The sequence below is a fragment of the Pseudophryne corroboree genome, chromosome 2 (assembly GCF_028390025.1).
Source record: "Pseudophryne corroboree isolate aPseCor3 chromosome 2, aPseCor3.hap2, whole genome shotgun sequence".
NCBI classification, from domain to species: Eukaryota; Metazoa; Chordata; class Amphibia; order Anura; family Myobatrachidae; genus Pseudophryne; species Pseudophryne corroboree.
Genome location: NC_086445.1, coordinates 799514810 through 799537742, shown reverse-complemented (window position 1 = coordinate 799537742; position 22933 = coordinate 799514810). Strand labels below are relative to the sequence as shown.

General features: G+C 46.5%; 1 protein-coding gene across 13 annotated transcripts in view; it reads left to right on the top strand.

The window, feature by feature from the left end:
* CASK (calcium/calmodulin dependent serine protein kinase) overlaps positions 1–22933 on the top strand; it is an 887710-nt gene that overhangs the window by 555255 nt on the left and 309522 nt on the right. For all 13 annotated transcript variants that reach the window (XM_063955614.1, XM_063955617.1, XM_063955611.1 and 10 more), the window contains exons 8-9: positions 6753–6875; positions 18740–18823. In XM_063955614.1, the coding sequence (XP_063811684.1) occupies positions 6753–6875; positions 18740–18823 (207 nt within the window). The remainder of the gene's footprint in view (positions 1–6752; positions 6876–18739; positions 18824–22933) is intronic.

Here is a 22933-nt window from a genome sequence, read left to right as displayed (position 1 = left end):
GGATGCTGGAGAAAATGGGATTTTAATACCTACCGGTAAATCCTTTTCTCGTAGTCCATAAGGGATATTGGGTGCCTGCCTCTGTGCTGTTGCTGTTTCTGTTGCCAGCCGTTGCTGCCCGGTTATGTTTTGGTGTGCTGGTGTGTAAATCTCACCACACTTATTGTTACGTTCCTTCTCTCATGTATGTAATTTCTCCTTCAGGCACTGTTTACCTATACTGCCTGTGGGAGGGGGCATAGTGGGGAGGAGCCAGCACACCCATTTGAAGAAATTTAAAGTGCACTGGCTAATTTGGACCCGTCTATACCCATCGTACTTATCTGTCCCCAATATCCCTTATGGACTACGAGAAAAGGATTTACTGGTAGGTATTAAAATCTCATTTTTTAAAATAAAATTGTGAAAAATGTGTGTATATATGACCTATTGCCATTTTAGTGCAAATTAAATAGCATTATACATTATAAATAAAATGTGTGTATGTATTAAATTGTGAAAACGTGTATTTTAAATATGTATACATATGAGTTTAGCTGTGTGTACCTAAAAATAAAGTATGTCTAAATATTATTGCGAAATGTGATAATAGGATTTAATTATGACTGCACAAAACCTTTTCAATATACAATACATAAAAACCAATATTTAACTACATATACATATTTAAGGGATCCGTTCAGGAAACCGGCGTTCGGCATACCTGGCAGTCTGAATGCATCCCAGCATGGTTCAAAATACCGGTGGCAGAATCCAGACGAGCTCTGCCGGTACTCCTGCTTGGTAACCCGGGTGGGGAGGGGATTTAGTTTTAGCCACTACTAGGAAGGGTTAGGGTTAGACACCACCAGGGAGGGGTAGGATGGAAGGTGGGTTAACATATGTACCCAACCCCAGCCTTAGGATGCTGGTGTCGGTCATATGACCGCTGGCAACCCATCTGCCGGGATATTGCATGTTTCCCATATATAGATATATATACAATATGTATATACAAAAAAAAGCACAATACAGTGCTAACATAGGAGTCACTACTATTACAATAGAAAGAATTGCATATGTATCGGCACTTTAACATAAATATGATAAATGGAGTAATTATTAGTATGCAAAAACTATTCCCCCCCCCCCCCCCCCCCCCCCCAAAAAAAAAAAAAAAAGATACAAAGTCCATGTCTTAATTTAGTCCTACCTGGACTCAGGAATTATACACACAAATCCAATAAGATTCTTTCTTGGAAAGAACTAGGTCCCGGTTATATTGATACTGTCAGGATCCATCCTGTTTGAATCTGTGGGCACTAGGACTGGGACAATTGCGCTGCAGATGAGACTGGAATGAGATGAGCTAGCACTTTAGGCTACTATGGGAGTAAAATCTAGGACTGTGGCAAACTGGAGACCGGACTGGAAACTGGTAGATGCTGGGCTGGACTGAATCAGATGGTGAACTGGAACCGGATTATGGACAGGTACCATATTGGGACCGGTGATACTTTGGACTATAACCACTATAAACAGTCTGGGCTGGAACCAGAAACAGTCAGAATCTGGACTAGAACAACCGTGAACCGGAATTGCTGAATGCTGTGCTGAGATCACCTGTGGCTGGGATTGGTGGCTGTGGATACCTGGCTAGTATAAAAACTGCTTAGAAAGGTTAGGACCAATAACGTAATAGAGCCTCATGATATGTGAAGACTAACTGAATATGTTGTACTTGTACAGAGGTAGAAGGCTCGGGGAATGCACACACAATAATGCTTGCTGCAAGAGGATGATGGAGATAACAGGAGGATTAGATGCTAACAGCACAGAATGGGGGTAACGATGTCCTTTATAATGAGCTTTCAGTAGCAGACTTGAACGTGAAATTGATAGGAAACTTGCAAAACAATCAGGGTTTAACTACACACTGGAATACAGGGACACTGCTGGAAAATGAAGGGTGCACAAATCCAGGAGCAGGTAACAATTGGTTAAACAGGTATGAGATCAACTCTGAAATCGTTAAAGGTAGCAAGCACGATACTCTGGAAAGATTAGCTGAGATCCATAGGTGGATATATTGTACAATCAGGGAAATCACAGTAGAACCAACGAAATACATATACTGTACGCAAGGATGAGACTTACTGAAGAATCCGTTAATCAGCGAAGTGGAGCTTGAACTGAGCTGTGAGGCAGATAAAGTCAGTAGCTTTTAAATACTGAGGCTTGCTGACCAAATGTACAGGTAACTTGAGGAAACTGTGGCTGGGAAGTTTACAGGAAGAAACCCAGCAATACACGGACACTGTATTGAACTAGAATCTACAGACTTACTGCTATACCTGAGCTAGGAATTAGCAATGTAACTTATTGCTCTGGCAGTTAACTAATAATCAGGAAAAGATTTACATAGGCGCTGCCAGAGTCAGCTGAGGCAAGGATCACTCTGACCGGAGAAAATGTGGTCAGCTGACAAGATACAACATGGTGACGTCCATGCATCAGCTCCACAAGAGAAGTGCAACAGGAAAACCTGACCTGCAGAACAGGCATGTGAAGAGAGAGTGCATGAAACAGGATTTGAAAGTCTGGTTTGTGACAGATGTAATGGAACATGTTCTAATATTGTAAATTTAAATAGGTTTGTAACCATGAGTACTTGGAAAATGTCTAGTCTTCCAATATACTGTATTCATGTAAGTAATGATAAAATAAAGTTGTTTTACAATTAGCAAATGCTACTACCGTGTTTCCCCGATAATAAGACACTGTCTTATTTTTTTTTTTCGGTCCAAAAAAACACCATAGGGCTTATTTTCGGGGTAGGTCTTATTTTCAAAACAGACAGGATAATAAATAAAATGATGACCGTTATGCTCCCCCAGTCCTGCTTTTATCCCCATCATGCCCCTCAGTCCTGCTTTTATCCCCATCATGCCCCTCAGTCCTGCTTTTATCCCCATCATGCCCCTCAGTCCTGCTTTACAATACTTACCGTTTTTGGGGGGTTTTTTGTATTCACTTTCCACTTTTTCTGGGGATTTAGCTAGGTCTTATTTTCGGGGTAGGGCTTAGTTTGGACCGTTTTGCAGAAGTAAGGATAGGTCTTATTATCGGGGTAGCTCTTATTATCGGGGAAACACGGTAAGTCATCTGGTAAAATAATTAAATACACCTTTCTTTGCACAAGACTACAGGCTTAAAGATATTCAGCAAATTAAGACGAACTGGACATAAAAAAGCATGCTAAATGAAATACCGTATATACTCGAGTATAAGCCGACTTTTTCAGCACTTTTTTTTGTGCTGAAAAAGCCACCTCTGCTTCTACTCGAGTCAGTGCACAGTGACAAGGGAGTGCAGTGTGAAGGAGGGACACGGAGCGCACAGCGCGCGGCTCTCCTGTTTCCCTCCTGTATCTCCGGCGGCAGCGGCGGGTCTATTAAAGGAAGTACCCGTTCGTGACCTCTGATCACGAACCGGCACTTCCTTTAATAGACCCGCCGCGGCCGCCGGAGATGCAGGAGGGACACAGGAGAGCCGCGCGCTGTGCGCTCCGTGTCCCTCCTTCAGAAGACAGCGCGGGATCGACGGAGGGGTAAGTAACAGCACTGGGGGAGCATATTTGGCACTTGGGGAGGGGGCATATCTGGCAGCAGCATGAGGGGCATATCTGGCAGCAGCATGAGGGGCACATCTGGCAGCAGCATGAGGGGCACATCTGGCAGCAGCATGAGGGGCACATCTGGCAGCAGCATGAGGGGCACATCTGGCAGCAGCATGAGGGGCACATCTGGCAGCAGCATGAGGGGCACATCTGGCAGCAGCATGAGGGCATATCTGGCACATCAGGCACTGTGGGGGCATATCTGGCACTGTGGGGGCATATCTGGCAGTATGAGGGCATATCTGGCACTGTGGGGGCATATCTGGCAGTATGAGGGCATATCTGGCACTGTGGGGGCATATCTGGCAGTATGAGGGCATATCTGGCACTGTGGGGGCATATCTGGCAGTATGAGGGCATATCTGGCACTGAGGGCTGTGTACGGCTAGAGCTGCATTTCCCACCCTAGGCTTATACACGAGTCAATAAGTTTTCCCAGGTTTTTGTGGTAAAATTAGGTGCCTCGGCTTATATTCGGGTCGACTTATACTCGAGTATATACGGTAAATGTACATAGTATCGAAATACAGTAAGTAGTCTGAAGGAATGTGACTCAATACAGTTTACATGGGGAAAAGAAATGAGCAGTAGGACAATTTATCATTTTCTGTGGTATTACAACGATCTTTAACTGTCTTACTTTAAATATCTTTTAGCCTTGCCTAAATAAATGTATTCACTGGAAGAATTTTTAGGGACAATTCTTGGCATACATTTTTATGTACCTTGATACTGTGTGTGTGTTTCTTACCAATTAAATGGAATGCTCTGTTTAAACATCAATAGTCCAGATTTGTTGTCATTATTAGTTTCCTGATAGTTTTACCATGCTTGGTACATCAACAATAAACTGGCCCAAAACAAGGTATTCACTTGGTTACAACAGATTTCACAGGTGTCCTATTTAAAATAATTTTGAATATTGAAACTTATTATGTACCTACCTATCACATTCATTCTTGATACAGTTGACAACCATTTAGCACATGCATAAAAATGGATAGTAGATCGGTCACTATCTGAGAGGGTGAATCATGACTTCTGCTTTCATGGCAAGCATTGCCAGCTGTAGATTGATCATGTTGAACCTAGTTATGACACCTCAGGTATACAGCAATGTCCTTCCAGATTAGAAACATTGTTCATGAAGCGGGTGCTGGTATTACGCATGTTAAACACTTCATGTTGCTCCCACTACCCAGGATGCAGGGAAACCAGACTGATTACGCTAAAGTCCCCATCACACATTTACTCCATCTTGTCTGGACAATAAACCATCAACATTTAAATATGTATTAGAATGAAGTCCATCATATCAGGTGTTCTAATTATGGCTTCAAGCATAAAGACCCCACTGTTCAAATTTTGTTTACAGAACCCCATGCTTTTTTCTTAATGAGGTATTACGAGATTTGCCCATGTCCAAAATTGTTAATAATATAGTAAGTACACTATCTGGGGGGGACTGCACATCCTAATTCTGATCATAAGAGGTGCTAACCATGCTAAGAATAGTAGTGCCACAAAGAAAAGAAAATAGAAAATTCAGGGCATACTCAAAACACTAAGAACTCTGGAGATCAGAAAAATTATAATAAACTACAATTTAACTTGGAGTAAAATTGAGGTTCTTAGCATAATTATTGGCCAAAAATATTGGCCTACCTGCTGCAGCCAAGTGACCTCATCTTGTGGGTCCTAACATTTTAAAGGTTCAGTCCAAATCAAGTGTACACACATGTCCACAATAGGGAATATATTGGGGGGGAATATATGAGGTGCTGCTATGCTGAGACTTGTAGTTCTTAGTGTTTTGAGTGTGCACATGTATTTTCTCTCTTGCCTAGTTAGTTCATTACCAGGTCTTCTGTGGAAATAGCAGAAACTCAGCCCTGGGGACAGCGGGATTCCTCTGTGTCAGGTCTCCCAGGCTAATGTTTTATTGTAAACACGTCTGATGTAAGTGGATGATGCTGTTAAATGACCACTATTAGCATTAGCATATATGTGTGTTTTATCTGTTGGTTCCATCTACTGCCAAACTACCTGTTCAATTTAGACTTTTTTTATATGACTATTTGGGACAAATGACCGGAGTGTGCCATTTAAGAAATTCTTCGTATGGGCAACTTTACAAGCGAGAGACAAGATTTTAATACATTCCTCCAGGAATGGAAAATGAATAGAAAGGAAACTCTGGTGTGAGTTCTGTCTTAACATCTGCCTAAAGTGTGCTCCATGTGAGACTGTTTTGAAACTCAGTGAAACGGAATATAACTTAGTACCTTGGGGGTCATTCCGAGTTGTTCGCTCGCAAGCTGCTTTTAGCAGCTTTGCACACGCTAAGCCGCCGCCTACTGGGAGTGAATCTTAGCTTATCAAAATTGTGAACGAAAGATTAGCAGAATTGCGAATAGACACTTCTTAGCAGTTTCTGAGTAGCTCGAGACTTACTCGGCATCTGCGATCAGTTCAGTGCTTGTCGTTCCTGGTTTGACGTCACAAACACACCCAGCGTTCGCCCAGACACACCCCCGTTTCTCCAGCCACTCCCGCGTTTTTCCCGGAAACGGTAGCGTTTTTTCGCACACACCCATAAAACGGCCTGTTTCCACCCAGAAACACCCACTTCCTGTCAATCACATTACGATCACCAGAACGAAGAAAAAACCTCGTAATGCCGTGAGTAAAATACCTAACTGCATAGCAAATTTACTTGGCGCAGTTGCACTGCGGACATTGCGCATGCGCATTAGCGACTAATCGCTCCGTTGCGAGAAAAATATACCGAGCGAACAACTCGGAATGACCCCCCTTATGTGACCACCACAAGCACTTTTCCCCTCCTCTATGCTATTGTTTAATGACATTCTAACATTAAATTACAGTAAACAAGAATGGACTTTTATCTATGAGCAATTTGACAGATTAGATTGAATTGTTGCTGTTTATCCAATGTCTTGATCCTGTTACAACTTAATGAAATCTATTTTGAAAAGTTTTAATTTTCTGCTATAGCTTTATTTATGTACAACATTCAGAATGACTAGGTTATTTGGTAAATTACATAATTTATGTATTTCCAATTATTTAGATGAATCCCCGGCAGTGGAGCCATATATCAGAAAGTGCCAAAGATCTAGTGCGCCGCATGCTTATGCTGGATCCTGCTGAGAGAATAACAGTCTATGAGGCACTCAATCATCCCTGGCTGAAGGTAAGATGATGTGAAAGATTCTGATGCCTCATCTATATCTGTACTGAGAAAATGCAGGGTAAAGCATCAGATGACGTTTGGATGATCCATCTTGTCTATATCAAGTAAATGTTCTAAATTGTAGTAAGTGAATCCCAGCAGCATGGGCACCAACGTGAAGTTCAACCCTGTTAATTTCCCCAATACACAAGCAGATGTATATTTTGAATAGTAATTATTATGAATATATAAAATGAATAAAACCAAAGCATAGGAAGTAAGTAATTGTGTCTTATTTATGTAGAATTACTTGGGACTTACCATGATATTTCTCTAACGTCCTAAGTGGATGCTGGGGACTCAGTAAGGACCATGGGGAATAGCGGCTCCGCAGGAGACTGGGCACATCTAAAGAAAGCTTTAGGACTATCTGGTGTGCACTGGCTCCTCCCCCTATGACCCTCCTCCAAGCCTCAGTTAGATCTCTGTGCCCGAACGAGAAGGGTGCACACTAGGGGCTCTCCTGAGCTTCTTAGTGAAAGTTTTAGATTATGTTTTTTATTTTCAGTGAGACCTGCTGGCAACAGGCTCACTGCATCGAGGGACTAAGGGGAGAAGAAGCGAACTCACCTGCGTGCAGAGTGGATTGGGCTTCTTAGGCTACTGGACATTAGCTCCAGAGGGACGATCACAGGCCCAGCTTGGATGGGTCCCAGAGCCGCGCCGCCGGCCCCCTTACAGAGCCAGAAAGCAGAATAGGTCCGGAAAATCGGCGGCAGAAGACGTCCTGTCTTCAACAAGGTAGCGCACAGCACTGCAGCTGTGCGCCATTGCTCTCAGCACACTTCACACTTCGGTCACTGAGGGTGCAGGGCGCTGGGGGGGGGGGGCGCCCTGAGACGCAATAAAAACACCTTGGATGGCAAAAAAATGCATCACATATAGCTCCTGGGCTATATGGATGCATTTAACCCCTGCCAGAATCCATAAAAAAGCAGGAGAAAAGTCCGTGAAAAAGGGGCGGAGCCTATCTCCCCAGCACACTGGCGCCATTTTCCCTCACAGCTCCGTTGGAGGGAAGCTCCCTGTCTCTCCCCTGCAGTCACTACACTACAGAAAGGGTTAAAAAAAGAGAGGGGGGCACTAATTAGGCGCAGTATTAACTATACAGCAGCTATAAGGGGAAAAACACTTATATAAGGTTATCCCTGTATATATATAGCGCTCTGGTGTGTGCTGGCAAACTCTCCCTCTGTCTCCCCAAAGGGCTAGTGGGGTCCTGTCCTCTATCAGAGCATTCCCTGTGTGTGTGCTGTATGTCGGTGCTTTTGTGTAGACATGTATGAGGAGAAAAATGATGTGGAGACGGGCAGATTGCCTGTAATAGTGATGTCACCCCCTAGGGGGTCGACACCTGAGTGGATGAACTGTTGGAAGGAATTACGTGACAGTGTCAGCTCTGTATAAAAGACAGTGGTTGACATGAGACAGCCGGCTACTCAGCTTGTGCCTGTCCAGACGTCTCATAGGCCGTCAGGGGCTCTAAAGCGCCCGTTACCTCAGATGGCAGATATAGACTCCGACACGGATACTGACTCCAGTGTCGACGGTGAAGAGACGAATGTGACTTCCAGTAGGGCCACACGTTACATGATTGAGACAATGAAAAATGTTTTACACATTTCTGATAATACGAGTACCACCAAAAAAGGGGTATTATGTTCGGTGAGGAAAAACTACCTGTAGTTTTCCTGAATTTGAGAAATTAAATGAGGTGTGTGATGATGCGTGGGTTTCCCCCGATAACAACGGATAATTTCTAAAATGTTATTGGCATTATATCCTTTCCCGCCAGAGGTTAGGGTGCGTTGGGAAACACCCCCTAGGGGGGATAAAGCGCTCACACGCTTGTAAGGGCTCTACCTTCGCCTGAGATGGCCGCCCTTAAGGATCCTGCTGATAGAAAGCAGGAGGGTATCCTAAAAGGTATTTACACACATACTGGTGTTATACTGCGACCAGCAATCGCCTCAGCCTGGATGTGCAGTGCTGGGTTGGCGTGGTCGGATTCCCTGACTGAAAATATTGATACCCTAGATAGGGACAGTATATTTTTGCCTATAGAGCATTTAAAAGATGCATTTTTATATATGCGTGATGCACAGCGGAATATTTGCCGACTGGCATCAAGTCTAAGCGCGTTGTTCATTTCTACCAGTAGAGGGTTATGGACACGTCAGTGGTCAGGTGATGCGTATTCCAAACGGCATTTGGAAGTATTGCTTTATTAAGGGAGGAGTTATTTGGGGTCGGTCTTTCAGACCTGGTGGCCACGGCAACAGCTGGGAATTCCACGTTTGTACCCCAGTTCGCCTCTCAACATGAGAAGACGCCGTATTATCAGGCGCAGTCTTTTCGTGGACAAGCGGGCAAAAGGTTCCTCATTTCTGCCCCGTGACAGAGGGAGAGGAAAAAGGCTGCAGAAATCAGCCAGTTCCCAGGAACAGAAACCCTCTCCCGCCTCTGCCAAGCCCTCAGTATACGCTGGGGCTTTACAAGCAGAATCAGGCACGGTGGGGGGCCCGTCTCAATGAATTTCAGCGCGCAGTGGGCTCACTCGCAAGTAGACCCCTGGATCCTTCAGGTGATATCTCAGGGGTACAAATTAGAATTCGAGACGTCTCCCCCTCGCCGTTTCCTAAAGTCGGCTTTACCGATGTCTCCTTCTGACAGGGAGACAGTTTTGGAAGCCATTCACAAGCTGTATTCCCAGCAGGTGATAATCAAGATACCCCTCCTGCAACAGGGAACGGGGTATTATTCCACACTGTTGTGGTACCGAAGCCGGACGGCTCGGTGAGACCGATTCTAAATCTAAAATCTTTGAACACTTACGTACAGAGGTTCAAATTCAAGATTGAGTCACTCAGAGCAGTGATTGCGAACCTGGAAGAAGGGGACTACATGATGTCTCGGGACATCAAGGATGCTTACCTTCATGTCAAAATTTACCCTTCTCACCAAGGGTACCTCAGGTTTATGGTACAGAACTGTCACTATCAGTTCAGACGCTGCCGTATGGATGGTACACGGCACCCCGGGTCTTTACCAAGGTAAAGGCCGAAATGATGATATTCCTTCGAAGGAAGTGAATTTTAGTTATCCCTTCCTTGGACAATTCCCTGATAAGGGTAAGATCCAGGGAACAGTTGGAGGTCGGTGTAGCACTATCTCAGGTAGTGTTGCGGCAGCACGATTGGATTCTCAATATTCCAAAATCGCACCTGGTTCCGACGACGTGTCTTCTGTTCCTAGGGATGATCCTGGACACAGTCCAGAAAAAGGTGTTTCTCCCGGAGGAGAAAGCCAGGGAGTTATCCGAGCTAGTCAGGAACCTCCTAAAACCGAGCCAAGTCTCAGTGCATCAATGCACAAGGGTTCTGGGTAAAATGGTGGCTTCCTACGAAGCAATCCCATTCGGCAGATTCCACGCAAGAACTTTCCAGTGGGACCTGCTGGACAAATGGTCCGGATCGCATCTTCAGATGCATCAGCGGATAACCCTGTCACCAAGGACAAGGGTGTCCCTCCTGTGGTGGTTGCAGAGTGCTCATCTTCTAGAGGGCCGCAGATTAGGCATTCAGGACTGGGTCCTGGTGACCACGGATGCCAGCCTGCGAGGCTGGGGAGCAGTCACACAGGGAAGGAATATCCAGGGCTTATGGTCAAGCCTGGAGACATCACTTCACATAAATATCCTGAAGCTAAGGGACATTTACAATGCTCTAAGCTTAGCAAGACCTCTGCTTCAAGGTCAGCCGGTGTTGATCCAGTCGGACTACATCACGGCAGTCACCCACGTAAACAGACAGGGTGGCACAAGAAGCAGGAGGGCAATGGCAGAAGCTGCAAGGATTCTTCGCTGGGCGGAAAATCATGTGATAGCACTGTCAGCAGTATTCATTCCGGGAGTGGACAACTGGGAAGCAGACTTCCTCAGCACGACCTCCACCCGGGAGAGTGGGGACTTCACCCAGAAGTCTTCCACATGATTAAAAACTCGACAGGTATTGCGCCAGGTCCAGGGACCCTCAGGCAATAAGCTGTAGACGCTCTGGTAACACCGTGGGTGTACCAGTCAGGGTATGTGTTCCCTCCTCTGCCTCTCATACCCAAGGTACTGAGATTGATAAGATGGAGAGGAGTAAGCACTATATTCGTGGTTCCGGATTGGCCAAGAAGGACTTGGTAACCGGAACTTCAAGAGATGCTCACGGAGGATCCGTGGCCTCTACCTCTAAGAAGGGACCTGCTCCAGCAAGGACCCTGTCTGTTCCAAGACTTACCGCGGCTGCGTTTGACGGCATGGCGGTTGAACGCCGGATCCTGAAGGAAAAAAGGCATTCCGGATGAAGTCATCCCTATCCTGATCAAAGCCAGGAAGGATGTAACCGCAAAAACATTATCACCGCAATTGGCGAAAATATGTTGCGTGGTGCGAGGCCAGTAAGGCCCGACGGAGGAAATTCAACTGGGTCGATTCCTACATTTCCTGAAAACAGGAGTGTCTATGGGCCTGAAATTGGGGTCCATTAAGGTTCAAATTTCGGCCCTGTCAATTTTCTTCCAAAAAGAACTAGCTTCAGTCCCTGAAGTTCAGACGTTTGTAAAAGGGGTACTGCATATACAGCCTCCTTTTGTGCCTCCAGTGGCACTTTGGGATCTCAATGTAGTTTGGGTTCCAAAAGTCAAATTGGTTTGAACCACTTAAATCTGTGGAGTTAAAATATCTCACATGGAAAGTGGTCATGCTGTTGGCCCTGGCCTGGGCCAGGCGCGTGTCAGAATTGGCGGCTTTATCCTGAAAAAGCCCTTATCTGATTTTCCATTCGGACAGGGCGGAATTGAGGACTCGTCCTCAGTTTCTCCCCAAGGTGGTTTCAGCGTCTCACCTGAACCAACCTATTGGTGGTGCCTGCGGCTACTAGGGACTTGGAGGCCTCCAAGTTGCTAGACGTTGTCAGTGCCCTGAAAATATATGTTTCCAGGACGGCTGGAGTCAGGAAATCTGACTCGCTGTTTATCCTGTGTGCACCCAACAAGCTGGGTGCTCCTGCTTCTAAGCAGACTATTGCTCGTTGGATTTGTAGTACAATTCAGCTTGCACATTCTGTGGCAGGCCTGCCACAGCCAAAAATCTGTAAATGCCCACTCCACAAGGAAGGTGGGCTCATCTTGGGCGGCTGCCCGAGGGGTCTCGGCTTTACAACTTTGCCGAGCAGCTACTTGGTCAGGAGCAAATACGTTTGTAAAATTCTACAAAATTGATATCCTGGCTGAGGAGGACCTGGAGTTCTCTCATTTGGTGCTGCAGAGTCATCCGCACTCTCCCGCCCGTTTGGGAGCTTTGGTATAATCCCCATGGTCCTTACGGAGTCCCCAGCATCCACTTAGGACGTTAGAGAAAATAAGAATTTACTTACCGATAATTCTATTTCTCATAGTCCGTAGTGGATGCTGGGCGCCCATCCCAAGTGCGGATTGTCTGCAATACTTGTACATAGTTATTGTTACAAAAATCGGGTTATTATTGTTGTGAGCCATCTTTCAGAGGCTCCTCTGTTATCATGCTGTTAACTGGGTTCAGATCACAGGTTATACGGTGTGATTGGTGTGGCTGGTATGAGTCTTACCCGGGATTCAAAATCCTTCCTTATTGTGTACGCTCGTCCGGGCACAGTATCCTAACTAAGGCTTGGAGGAGGGTCATAGGGGGAGGAGCCAGTGCACACCAGATAGTCCTAAAGCTTTCTTTAGATGTGCCCAGTCTCCTGCGGAGCCGCTATTCCCCATGGTCCTTACGGAGTCCCCAGCATCCACTACGGACTATGAGAAATAGAATTATCGGTAAGTAAATTCTTATTTTTATTTGGACTTTTGTATGGTGTGTAATATGTTAAAGATGCATTTAATTCTAATATATCATCACATTGCACATTCTAGTTAATTAAAGATATTTAAAAAAAAACTGGTGAGAGAAACATTATTAAAATAACAGCAACACCCAAAAACTTAGTGACACGTAAGAACTCTAAATCATATGTCTCCATAATGTTTTATAGCTGTTGTCATGGTAAGGCGCTTTTCAATTTGTTAAATTCCAGATATCACTAAAAGCTGGTCACTCATTTTGTAGAATAAATACAACTTTCTCTTACGTCCTAGAGGATGCTGGGGATTCCGTAAGGACCATGGGGTATAGACGGGCTCCGCAGGAGACATGGGCACTCTAAGACTTTAGATGGGTGTGAACTGGCTCCTCCCTCTATGCCCCTCCTCCAGACCTCAGTTAGATCCTGTGCCCAGAGGAGACTGGATGCACTGCAGGGGAGCTCTACTGAGTTTCTCTGAAAAGACTTTTGTTAGGTTTTTTATTTTCAGGGAGCACTGCTGGCAACAGGCTCCCTGCTTCATGGGACTGAGGGGAGAGAAGCAGACCTACTTTACTGATGGGCTCTGCTTCTTAGGCTACGGGACACCATTAGCTCCAGAGGGTCGGAACACAGGTGTCGTCCTCGCTGTTCCTCCCGGAGCCGCGCTGCCGTCCTCCTCACAGAAGTAAGAAGAAGACAAAGGCGGCAGAAGACTGCAGTTCTTCAGAGAGGTACTGCGCAGCGGTCGCGCTGCGCGCCATTGCTCCCACACACACACAGGCACAGCAGGGGTGCAGGACGCAAGGGGGGGCGCCCTTGGCAGCAATAATTACCTCACATCACACTGGCACCATTGTTAGATACTGCGAAGGCAGTATATTATAAAACCCCCGCCAGTATAAAAAATGAGCGGAACCGAAGCCTGCCGTCGAGGGGGCGGGGCTTGATCCTCCAGCACTTACCAGCGCCATTTTCTCCACAGCATGCTGCAGAGAAGCTGCTCCCGGACTCTCCCCTATTGAACCAAGTAACAGGGGACAAAATACGAGGGGGGGGGGGGCGCACATTTATTTGGCGCAAATCATATATATATATATATATATATATATATATATATATAAAAAGCGCTGTATAGGCTGGGACTGTGTTTTCAGTGTCTAGTGGCGCTGGCGTACACTCTCTGTCTCTCCAAAAGGCCTTATTGGGGGCTGTCCCCATATTCATATATCCCAGTGTGTGTGGGGATGTCAGTACGTTTGTGTCGACATGTCTGAAGCGGAAGGCTCGTCTAGGGAGGATGCAGAGCAGATGGTGGTGGTGTCTCCGTCGGCACAGCCGACACCTGATTTGTTGGACATGTGGAATGTGTTAAATGCTAATGTGACTTTATTACATAAGAGATTGGACAAAGCAGAGTCCAAGGACAAAGCAGGGTGTCAATCCATGGCTTTGACTGTGTCACAAGACCCTTCAGGGTCCTATAAACGTCCGTTTTCCCAGGTAGCAGACACTGATACCGACACGGATTCTGACTCCAGTGTCGACTATGATGATGCGAGGTTGCACCCAAGAGTGGCCAAGAGTATTCAATATATGATTATTGCAATAAAAGATGTTTTACATATCACAGAGGACCCTTCTGTCCCTGACACAAGGGTCTGCATGTTTAAGGGAAAGAAACCTGAGGTAACGTGTCCCCCATCTCATGAGCTGAACGCTTTATTTGAAAAGGCTTGGGAAACTCCAGACAAGAGACTGCAGGTTCCCAAGAGAATTATTATGGCGTATCCTTTCCCCTCAAAGGACAGGTTATGGTGGGAATCCTCGCCCACGGTGGACAAGGCCTTGACGCGCTTATCCAAAAAGGTGGCGCTACCGTCCCCGGACACGGCGGCCCTAAAGGATCCTGCGGATCGCAGACAGGAAACTACCTTAAAATCAATTTACGCGCATACGGGAGCCCTACTCAGGCCTGCAGTAGCGTCGGCATGGGTTGGTAGTGCAATTGCAGCGTGGGTAGATAACTTGTCATCGGACATTGACACCTTAGATAAGGATAGTATTTTGTTGACCTTGGGTCACATTAAGGACGCAGCGTTATATATGAGAGAGGCTGCGAGAGATATTGGGCTGTTGGGTTCAAGAGCCAATGCCATGGCAGTTTCTGCTAGAAGGTCCCTGTGGACCCGTCAATGGACAAGTGATGCTGATTCAAAGAGACATATGGAGGCTTTGCCTTACAAGGGTGAAGTTTTATTTGGGGAGGGCCTCGTGGACCTGGTTTCCACAGCTACCGCAGGTAAGTCTTCTTTTTTGCCTTAAGTTCCCCCACAGCAAAAGAAAACACCTCAATTCCATATGCAGTCTTTTCGGTCGCATAAGTTCAGAAAGGGTCGGGGCTCTTCCTTCCTCGCCAGAGGTAGAGGGAAAAGAACACCAGCTACAGCTAGTTCCCAGGAACAAAAATTCTCCCCGGCCTCTACAAAATCCACCGCATGACGCTGGGGCTCCGCTGCGGGAGTCCGCATCGGTGGGGGCACGTCTTCGTCTCTTCAGCCAGGTCTGGGTTCAGTCGGATTTGGATCCTTGGGTGATCGAAATTGTATCCCAAGGCTACAAACTGGAGTTCGAAGATGTGCCTCCACACCGATTTTTCAAATCGGCCTTACCAGCTTCTCCCCCAGAGAGGGAAACAGTTTCAGCTGCCATACAAAAACTGTGTTAACAGCAGGTGATTATCAAGGTTCCCCTAGGACAACAGGGGAAAGGGTTTTATTCAACCCTATTTGTGGTCCCGAAGCCGGATGGCTCGGTCAGACCAATTCTGATTCTAAAATCCCTAAACCTATATTTGAAAAGGTTCAAATTCAAGATGGAATCTCTCCGGGCAGTGATCTCCAGCCTCGAAGGGGGAGATTTTATGGTGTCACTAGACATAAAGGATGCTTAACTTCATGTCCCCATATATCCTCCTCATCAGGCGTACCTGAGATTCGCTGTACAGGATTGTCATTACCAGTTTCAGACGTTGCCGTTTGGGCTTTCCACGGCCCGAGAATTTTCATCAAGGTGATGGCGGAAATGATGGTGCTCCTGCGCAAGCAGGAGGTCACAATTATCCCATACTTGGACGATCTCCTGATAAAGGCAAGATCAAGAGATCAGTTACTAAAGAGCGTGTCTCTCTCCCTGAGAGTACTACAACAACACGGCTGGATTCTAAATCTACCGAAGTCGCAGTTGGTTCCGACAACTCGGCTGTCATTTTTGGGCATGGTTCTGGACACGGAAAAAAAGAGTGTTTTTCTCCCAATGGAAAAAGCCCAGGAACTCCAGAGCATGGTCAAGGACCTGCTGAGACCAAAAAGATTGTCAGTTAATCAATGCACTCGAGTATTGGGAAAAATGGTGGTGGCCTACGAGGCCATTCCGTTCGGCAGGTTCCATGCAAGAACTTTTCAGTGGGACCTTCTGGACAAGTGGTCAGGGTCCCATCTACAGAAATATCAGAGGATAAGCCTGTCCCCCAAGGCCAGAGTCTCTCTACTGTGGTGACTCCAGAGGGCTCACCTTCTAGAAGGTCGCAGGTTCGGCATTCAAGATTGGGTTCTTGTGACCACGGACGCAAGCCTCCGAGGATGGGGAGCTGTCACACAAGGAAGAAATTTTGAGGGAATATGGTCAAGCCAGCAGGCTTGTCTACACATCAATGTGCTGGAATTAAGGGCCATATACAACGGCCTGCGACAGGCGGAGAGTTTTCTTCGCAACCTACCCGTTCTGATCCAATCAGACAACGTCACAGCCGTGGCGCATGTGAACCGCCAGGACGGGACAAGGAGCAGAGCAGCAGTGGCAGAAGCCACCAGGATTCTTCGCTGGGCGGAAAATCATGTAAGCGCTCTGTCAGCTGTCTTCATTCCGGGAGTGGACAACTGGGAAGCAGATTTCCTCAGCAGACATGATCTCCATCCAGGAGAGTGGGTACTTCATCAAGAGGTCTTTGCAGAGATAACAAGTCGTTGGGGACTTCCTCAAATAGACATGATGGCGTCACGCCTCAACAAAAAGCTTCGGACGTATTGTTCCAGGTCAAGGAACCCTCAGGCAGTGGCGGTGGACGCACTAGTGACACCGTGGGTGTTTCAGTCGGTCTATGTGTTTCCTCCTCTTCCACTCATCTCAAAAATATTGAGAATCATAAGACGAACAAGAGTGCAGACAATACTCATTGTTCCAGATTGGCCTCGAAGGGCCTGGTATTCAGATCTTCAGGAAATGATCGCGGAAGATCCGTGGCCTCTTCTTCCCAGGGAGGACCTGTTGCAACAGGGACCCTGTGTGTTCCAAGACTTACCGCGGTTACGTTTGACGGCATGGCGGTTGAACACCAAATCCTAGCTAGGAAATGTATTCCAGGGGAAGTCATCCCTACTCCAATCAAAGCTAGGAAGGAGGTAACGGCGAAGCATTATCACCGTGTCTGGAGGAAATATATTTCTTGGTGTGAGGCCAAGCATGCTCCTACGGAAGATTTTCAGCTGGGGCGTTTTCTCCACTTTCTACAGACAGGAGTGGATATGGGCCTTAAGTTAGGCTCCATTAAGGTGCAGATTTCGGCCTTATCTATATTCTTTCAGAAGGCATTGGCTTCTCTCCCAGAAGTCCAGACTTTTGTAAAGGGAGTGCTGCACATCCAACCTCCTTTTGTGCCCCCAGTGGCACCGTGGGACCTTAACGTGGTGTTACGGTTCCTTAAATCACACTGGTTTGAACCTCTTCAAACCGTGGAGTTAAAATTTCTCACTTGGAAAGTGGTCATGTTGTTGGCCTTGGCATCTGCGAGGCGGGTGTCCGAATTGGCGGCTTTGTCTCACAAGAGCTTCTATCTGTTTTTCCATGTGGATCGAGCGGAGTTGAGAACTCGTCCTCAATTTCTACCTAAGGTGGTTTCGTCGTTCCATATGAACCAACCTATTGTGGTGCCTGTGGCTACGGGTGACTTGGAGGATTTCAGATCCCTTGATGTAGTCATGGCCTTAAAAATGTATGTAGCCAGGACGGCTCGAGTTAGGAAAACAGAGGCACTGTTTGTCCTGTATGCGGCCAACAAGGTTGGCGCTCCTGCTTCTAAGCAGACTATTGCTCGCTGGATCTGTAACACGATTCAGCAGGCTCATTCTACGGCGGGATTGCCGTTACCAAATTCAGTAAAGGCCCATTCCACTAGGAAGGTGGGCTCTTCTTAAGCGGCTGCCCGAGGCGTCTCGGCATTACAGCTGTGCCGAGCAGCTACTTGGTCTGGTTCAAACACTTTTGCAAAATTCTACAAGTTTGATATCCTGGCTGATAAGGACCTCATGTTTGCTCAATCGGTGCTGCAGAGTCATCTGCACTTTCCCGCCCGGTCTGGGGCTTTGGTATAATCCCCATGGTCCTTACGGAGTCCCCAGCATCCTCTAGGACGTAAGAGAAAATAAGATTTTACACCTACCGGTAAATCTTTTTCTCCTAGTCCGTAGAGGATGCTGGGCGCCCGTCCCAGTGCGGACAATTTCTGCAAGGCTTGTATATAGTTGTTGCTTACATAAGGGTTATGTTACAGTTGTGATCAGTCTCTGGCTGATGCTGTCTTATTCATACTGTTAACTGGTTTGGTATATTCCATGTTGTACGGTGTGTATGGTGTGGGCTGGTATGTATCTCGCCCTTAGATTAACAAAAATCCTTTCCTCGTACTGTCCGTCTCCTCTGGGCACAGTTCTTTAACTGAGGTTTGGAGGAGGGGCATAGAGGGAGGAGCCAGTTCACACCCATCTAAAGTCTTAGAGTGCCCATGTCTCCTGCGGAGCCCGTCTATACCCCATGGTCCTTACGGAGTCCCCAGCATACGGACTAGGAGAAAAATATTTACTGGTAGGTTTAAAATCTTATTTTTTTCCCCTTTGACAGGAAAGAGATCGCTATGCATACAAGATTCACTTGCCAGAAACTGTAGAGCAGCTAAGAAAATTTAATGCAAGGAGGAAATTAAAGGTAAGAGCTAACTATAAATGGTCTCAAATAAATAAGTCTGTACGTAATAAATTATTATGTCTTTGTAAATGTAAGGTGTGAAATACAGACACATTCAATGGGCTGTAACTTATTGACCCCAAAGCCATTTTTGCCGATCAAAGCGGGCAGATATCACGATAAATGACCGATTGTCATTATCATGGTATCCAATTAGAGGACATTTTGGTGGGCCGAAATTGGAACCATGATTGCACGAAAACACAAGGGATCTGGGATAAGTACCCAATCCCATGTGTTATCACGATTTCGGCCCATGTGTTATCATGGTTTCGGCGGCCCCTTATCGCAGATTAGTTAAATAAAGTACCGTTGCTAATAGGATACCGCCCAATATGTTTAAACATCATGGGCCAAATGTAATAGAGTGAGTGTTTCAGAAAGTGAGATATTTGGTAAGGTTTTGCAGGGTTTTTTTTTAAGTGGCAATCCTTTACACAGCAAGATCAACCTGGTTTTGCCACTTTGAAAAAAAACTGTAAAATCTTACCAAATCTCTCACTTTCTGAAACTCTCACTCTATTACATTTGGCCCCATGTCTTGGCATTAAAGAGAAACAAATTCTAAATGCTTAACTTGAAGTATATAAAATACTTGCAGTATATCTGCTATAAAGAGTTTAAGGGGTATATGCAATAGCGGGCGAATTCGCGGCAATTATCGCCGTTTTTTCAATTCGACCAAATTCGCCAGGTGAATTCCGGAAGGTGGCTTCCGGAATTCACCATATGCAATGAAAAACGGATTCGCCAGAGTCGCGGGCGAAAATCGGCCGATTTGGCGGATTTTGCCGCGATTTTAAAAAACGGGGAAAAACGGGGAAAAACCCGAAAAAAAAATGGCGTGGGGTCCCCCCTCCAAAGCATAACCAGCCTCGGGCTCATCGAGCTGGTCCTGGTTCTAAAAATGCAGGGGAAAAATCGGCCAGGGATCCCCCGTATTTTTAAAACCAGCACCGGGCTCTGCGCCTGATGCTGGTGCCAAAAATACGGGGGACAAAAAGAGTAGGGGTCCCCCGTATTTTTAACACCAGCATCGGGCTCCACTAGCTGGACAGATAATGCCACAGCCGGGGGTCACTTTTATGCCGTGCCCTGCGGCCGTGGCATCAAATATCCAACTAGTCACCCCTGGCCGGGGTACCCTGGGGGAGTGGGGACCCCTTCAATCAAGGGGTCCCCCCCCCAGCCACCCAAGGGCCAGGGGTGAAGCCCGAGGCTGTCCCCCCCCCCATCCAATGGGCTGCGGATGGGGGGGCTGATAGCCTTTGTGTTAAAAAAAAAGATATTGTTTTTTCCATTAGTACTACAAGTCCCAGCAAGCCTCCCCCGCAAGCTGGTACTTGGAGAACCACAAGTACCAGCATGCGGGAGAAAAACGGGCCCGCTGGTACCTGTAGTACTACTGGGGAAAAATACCCAAATAAAAACAGGACACACACACCTTGATAGTAAAACTTTATTTCATACGCCGACACACACATACTTACCTGTGTTGACACGCCGACTGCAACGATCTCCGACGATCCGAGGGTACCTGTCAAAAAATTATACTCACCTTCCAGCGTCCAGAGGTCCAGGTCCAGAGGTAAATCCACGTACTTTGTAAAAAAACAAACCGAACACGATCCACCGGACTAATGAAAGGGGTCCAATGTTTTCACATTAGACTCCTTTCCCCGAATGCCGGGACATCACGTGACTCCTGTCACTGATGTCCCTTCAGCCAATCAGGAAGCGCTACTGCCGTGGCGCTCACCTGATTGGCTGGACGCCGTCTGTACTCTGACAGCGCCTCGCAAAGCCGCTCCATTACTTTCAATGGTGGGAACTTTGCGGCTAGCGGTGGGGTCACCCGCCGGTCAGCCGCTGACCGGCGGGTGACCTCACCGCTAGCCGCTAAGTTCCCACCATTGAATATAATGGAGGGAGCTGTGCGATGCGCTGTCACAGCGATCAGCCAATCAGGTGAGCGCAACGAAGTTGCGCTTCCTGATTGGCTTAGAGACCTGTCAGTGACAGCTGTCACTGACAGGTCTCATTCGTGGAAAGGTGTCCCATGTGTCAGCATGGGACCCCTTTCAGTCCGTTCTGGAGCGGGTATTTGCGTTTTCTTTTTTTGCCAAGTACGTGGATTTATCTCTGGACCCTGAGGTGAGTATATTGAACTTTGCTTTTCAGGTATCCGTGGATTCTACATGGAGAAGAGGACCGATGTCGGCGTGTGAACATAGGTAAGTATGTGTGTGTCGGTAGTGTGAAATAACGTTTTACTGTCGACGGTGTGTGTGTCCTGTTTTTATTTGGGTATTTTTTTCCCAGTAGTACTACAGGTACCAGCGGGCCCGCTTTTCTCCCGCATGCTGGTACTTGTGGTTCTCCAAGTACCAGCTTGCGGGGGAGGCTTGCTGGGACTTGTAGTACTAATGGAAAAAACAATATCTTTTTTTTATCACAAAGGCTATCAGCCCCCCCATCCGCAGCCCATTGGATGGGGGGGGACAGCCTCGGGCTTCACCCCTGGCCCTTGGGTGGCTGGGGGGGGGGGGACCCCTTGATTGAAGGGGTCCCCACTCCCCCAGGGTACCCCGGCCAGGGGTGACTAGTTGGATATTTGATGCCACGGCCGCAGGGCACGGCATAAAAGTGACCCCCGGCTGTGGCATTATCTGTCCAGCTAGTGGAGCCCGATGCTGGTGTTAAAAATACGGGGGACCCCTACTCTTTTTGTCCCCCGTATTTTTGGCACCAGCACCAGGCGCAGAGCCCGGTGCTGGTTTTAAAAATACGGGGGATCCCCTGTCAATTTTTTCCCCGCATTTTTAGAACCAGGACCAGCTCAATGAGCCCGAGGCTGGTTATGCTTTGGAGGGGGGACCCCACGCCATTTTTTTTTCTGATTTTACCGTTCCAGCAATAAAAAAAAAAAATAATAATAATATTTTAAAAAATATATAAATAATATTTGTGCCTCCCCCCAAAAAAAAAAAAGTACCTAATCCCTTCTAATGTAAATAGATCTGCTATTCCCAAAAAAAAAAACACCAAAAAAAACATGTTTAAATTTTTTTTATTTGTTTTCACCCTCCAAAGTGTGGCGGATTGAAAATGACGAATTTGCTGTCTAAAAGCACTGCTGTCGAATTTCCAAACTTGAATTGAATATGCTTTGGTCGAATTGCAGCACTTGTATCATTGCAGAAAAGTCGAATTTGCAAAAAGTCGAATTTCAAAAAGTCGAATTTTGAAAGTCCGTTTTTTGGTCGGAAAGCACTGCATTGCATAGGCGAATTTTTTTTTTTGGTCGAAAATGACCCGAAATTCGCCAATTTCGGGAATTCGACCACAATTGCATATACCCCTAAACAAGGTAAGGTGATTTGGTGGAAGATGCACACTTTACCTCTACAGATATGCAGTTTTCATAATACACTTGTATAGCTATATTGGAATATTCCATCACACATACTGTAACTAGAATTCACGAAGACAAGACCAACAATGATAATACTTAGAATACTATACTGTAAACACAGGAACAATGCTACAAATAGCCGGAACAGGTAACCTTCAAAACCCATATTATTTCTTTGACTGTAATGGTCCCCACACACTGACAGATAATACTGAAAGATATGAACGATCTTGTTTATTAATGAACGCGATACCGTTCATATCTTTGAGTGTGGAGGCACCAGTGATGAACGATGCGCGGCCCCACGCTTGTTCATCGCTGGTGCCCCGTCGCTTGTGCATGCAGGCCAATATGGACGAGATCGCCAATATTTGCCTGCACTGCTATGGAGCCGGGTGACGGGGAGAGTGAAGAAACTTCATTGCACCCCGCCGCCGCCGGGTCGGCCATATCCGCCGTCGGGCAGCTCGGCGGCGGATCGCGCAATGTGTAGGGCCCATAAGTTTCTAACTAACAACAGTACAAACACTGTTAACAGATTCATGCATTTAGTGCAAGAGTTCCATGTGTTCTACTTTTAGAAATATGCTCGATATAGACTTGACAAGCAGGTTTGTGCTTAAAAGCATTTTGAAAATGGTTTAAGAGGAAGGCAA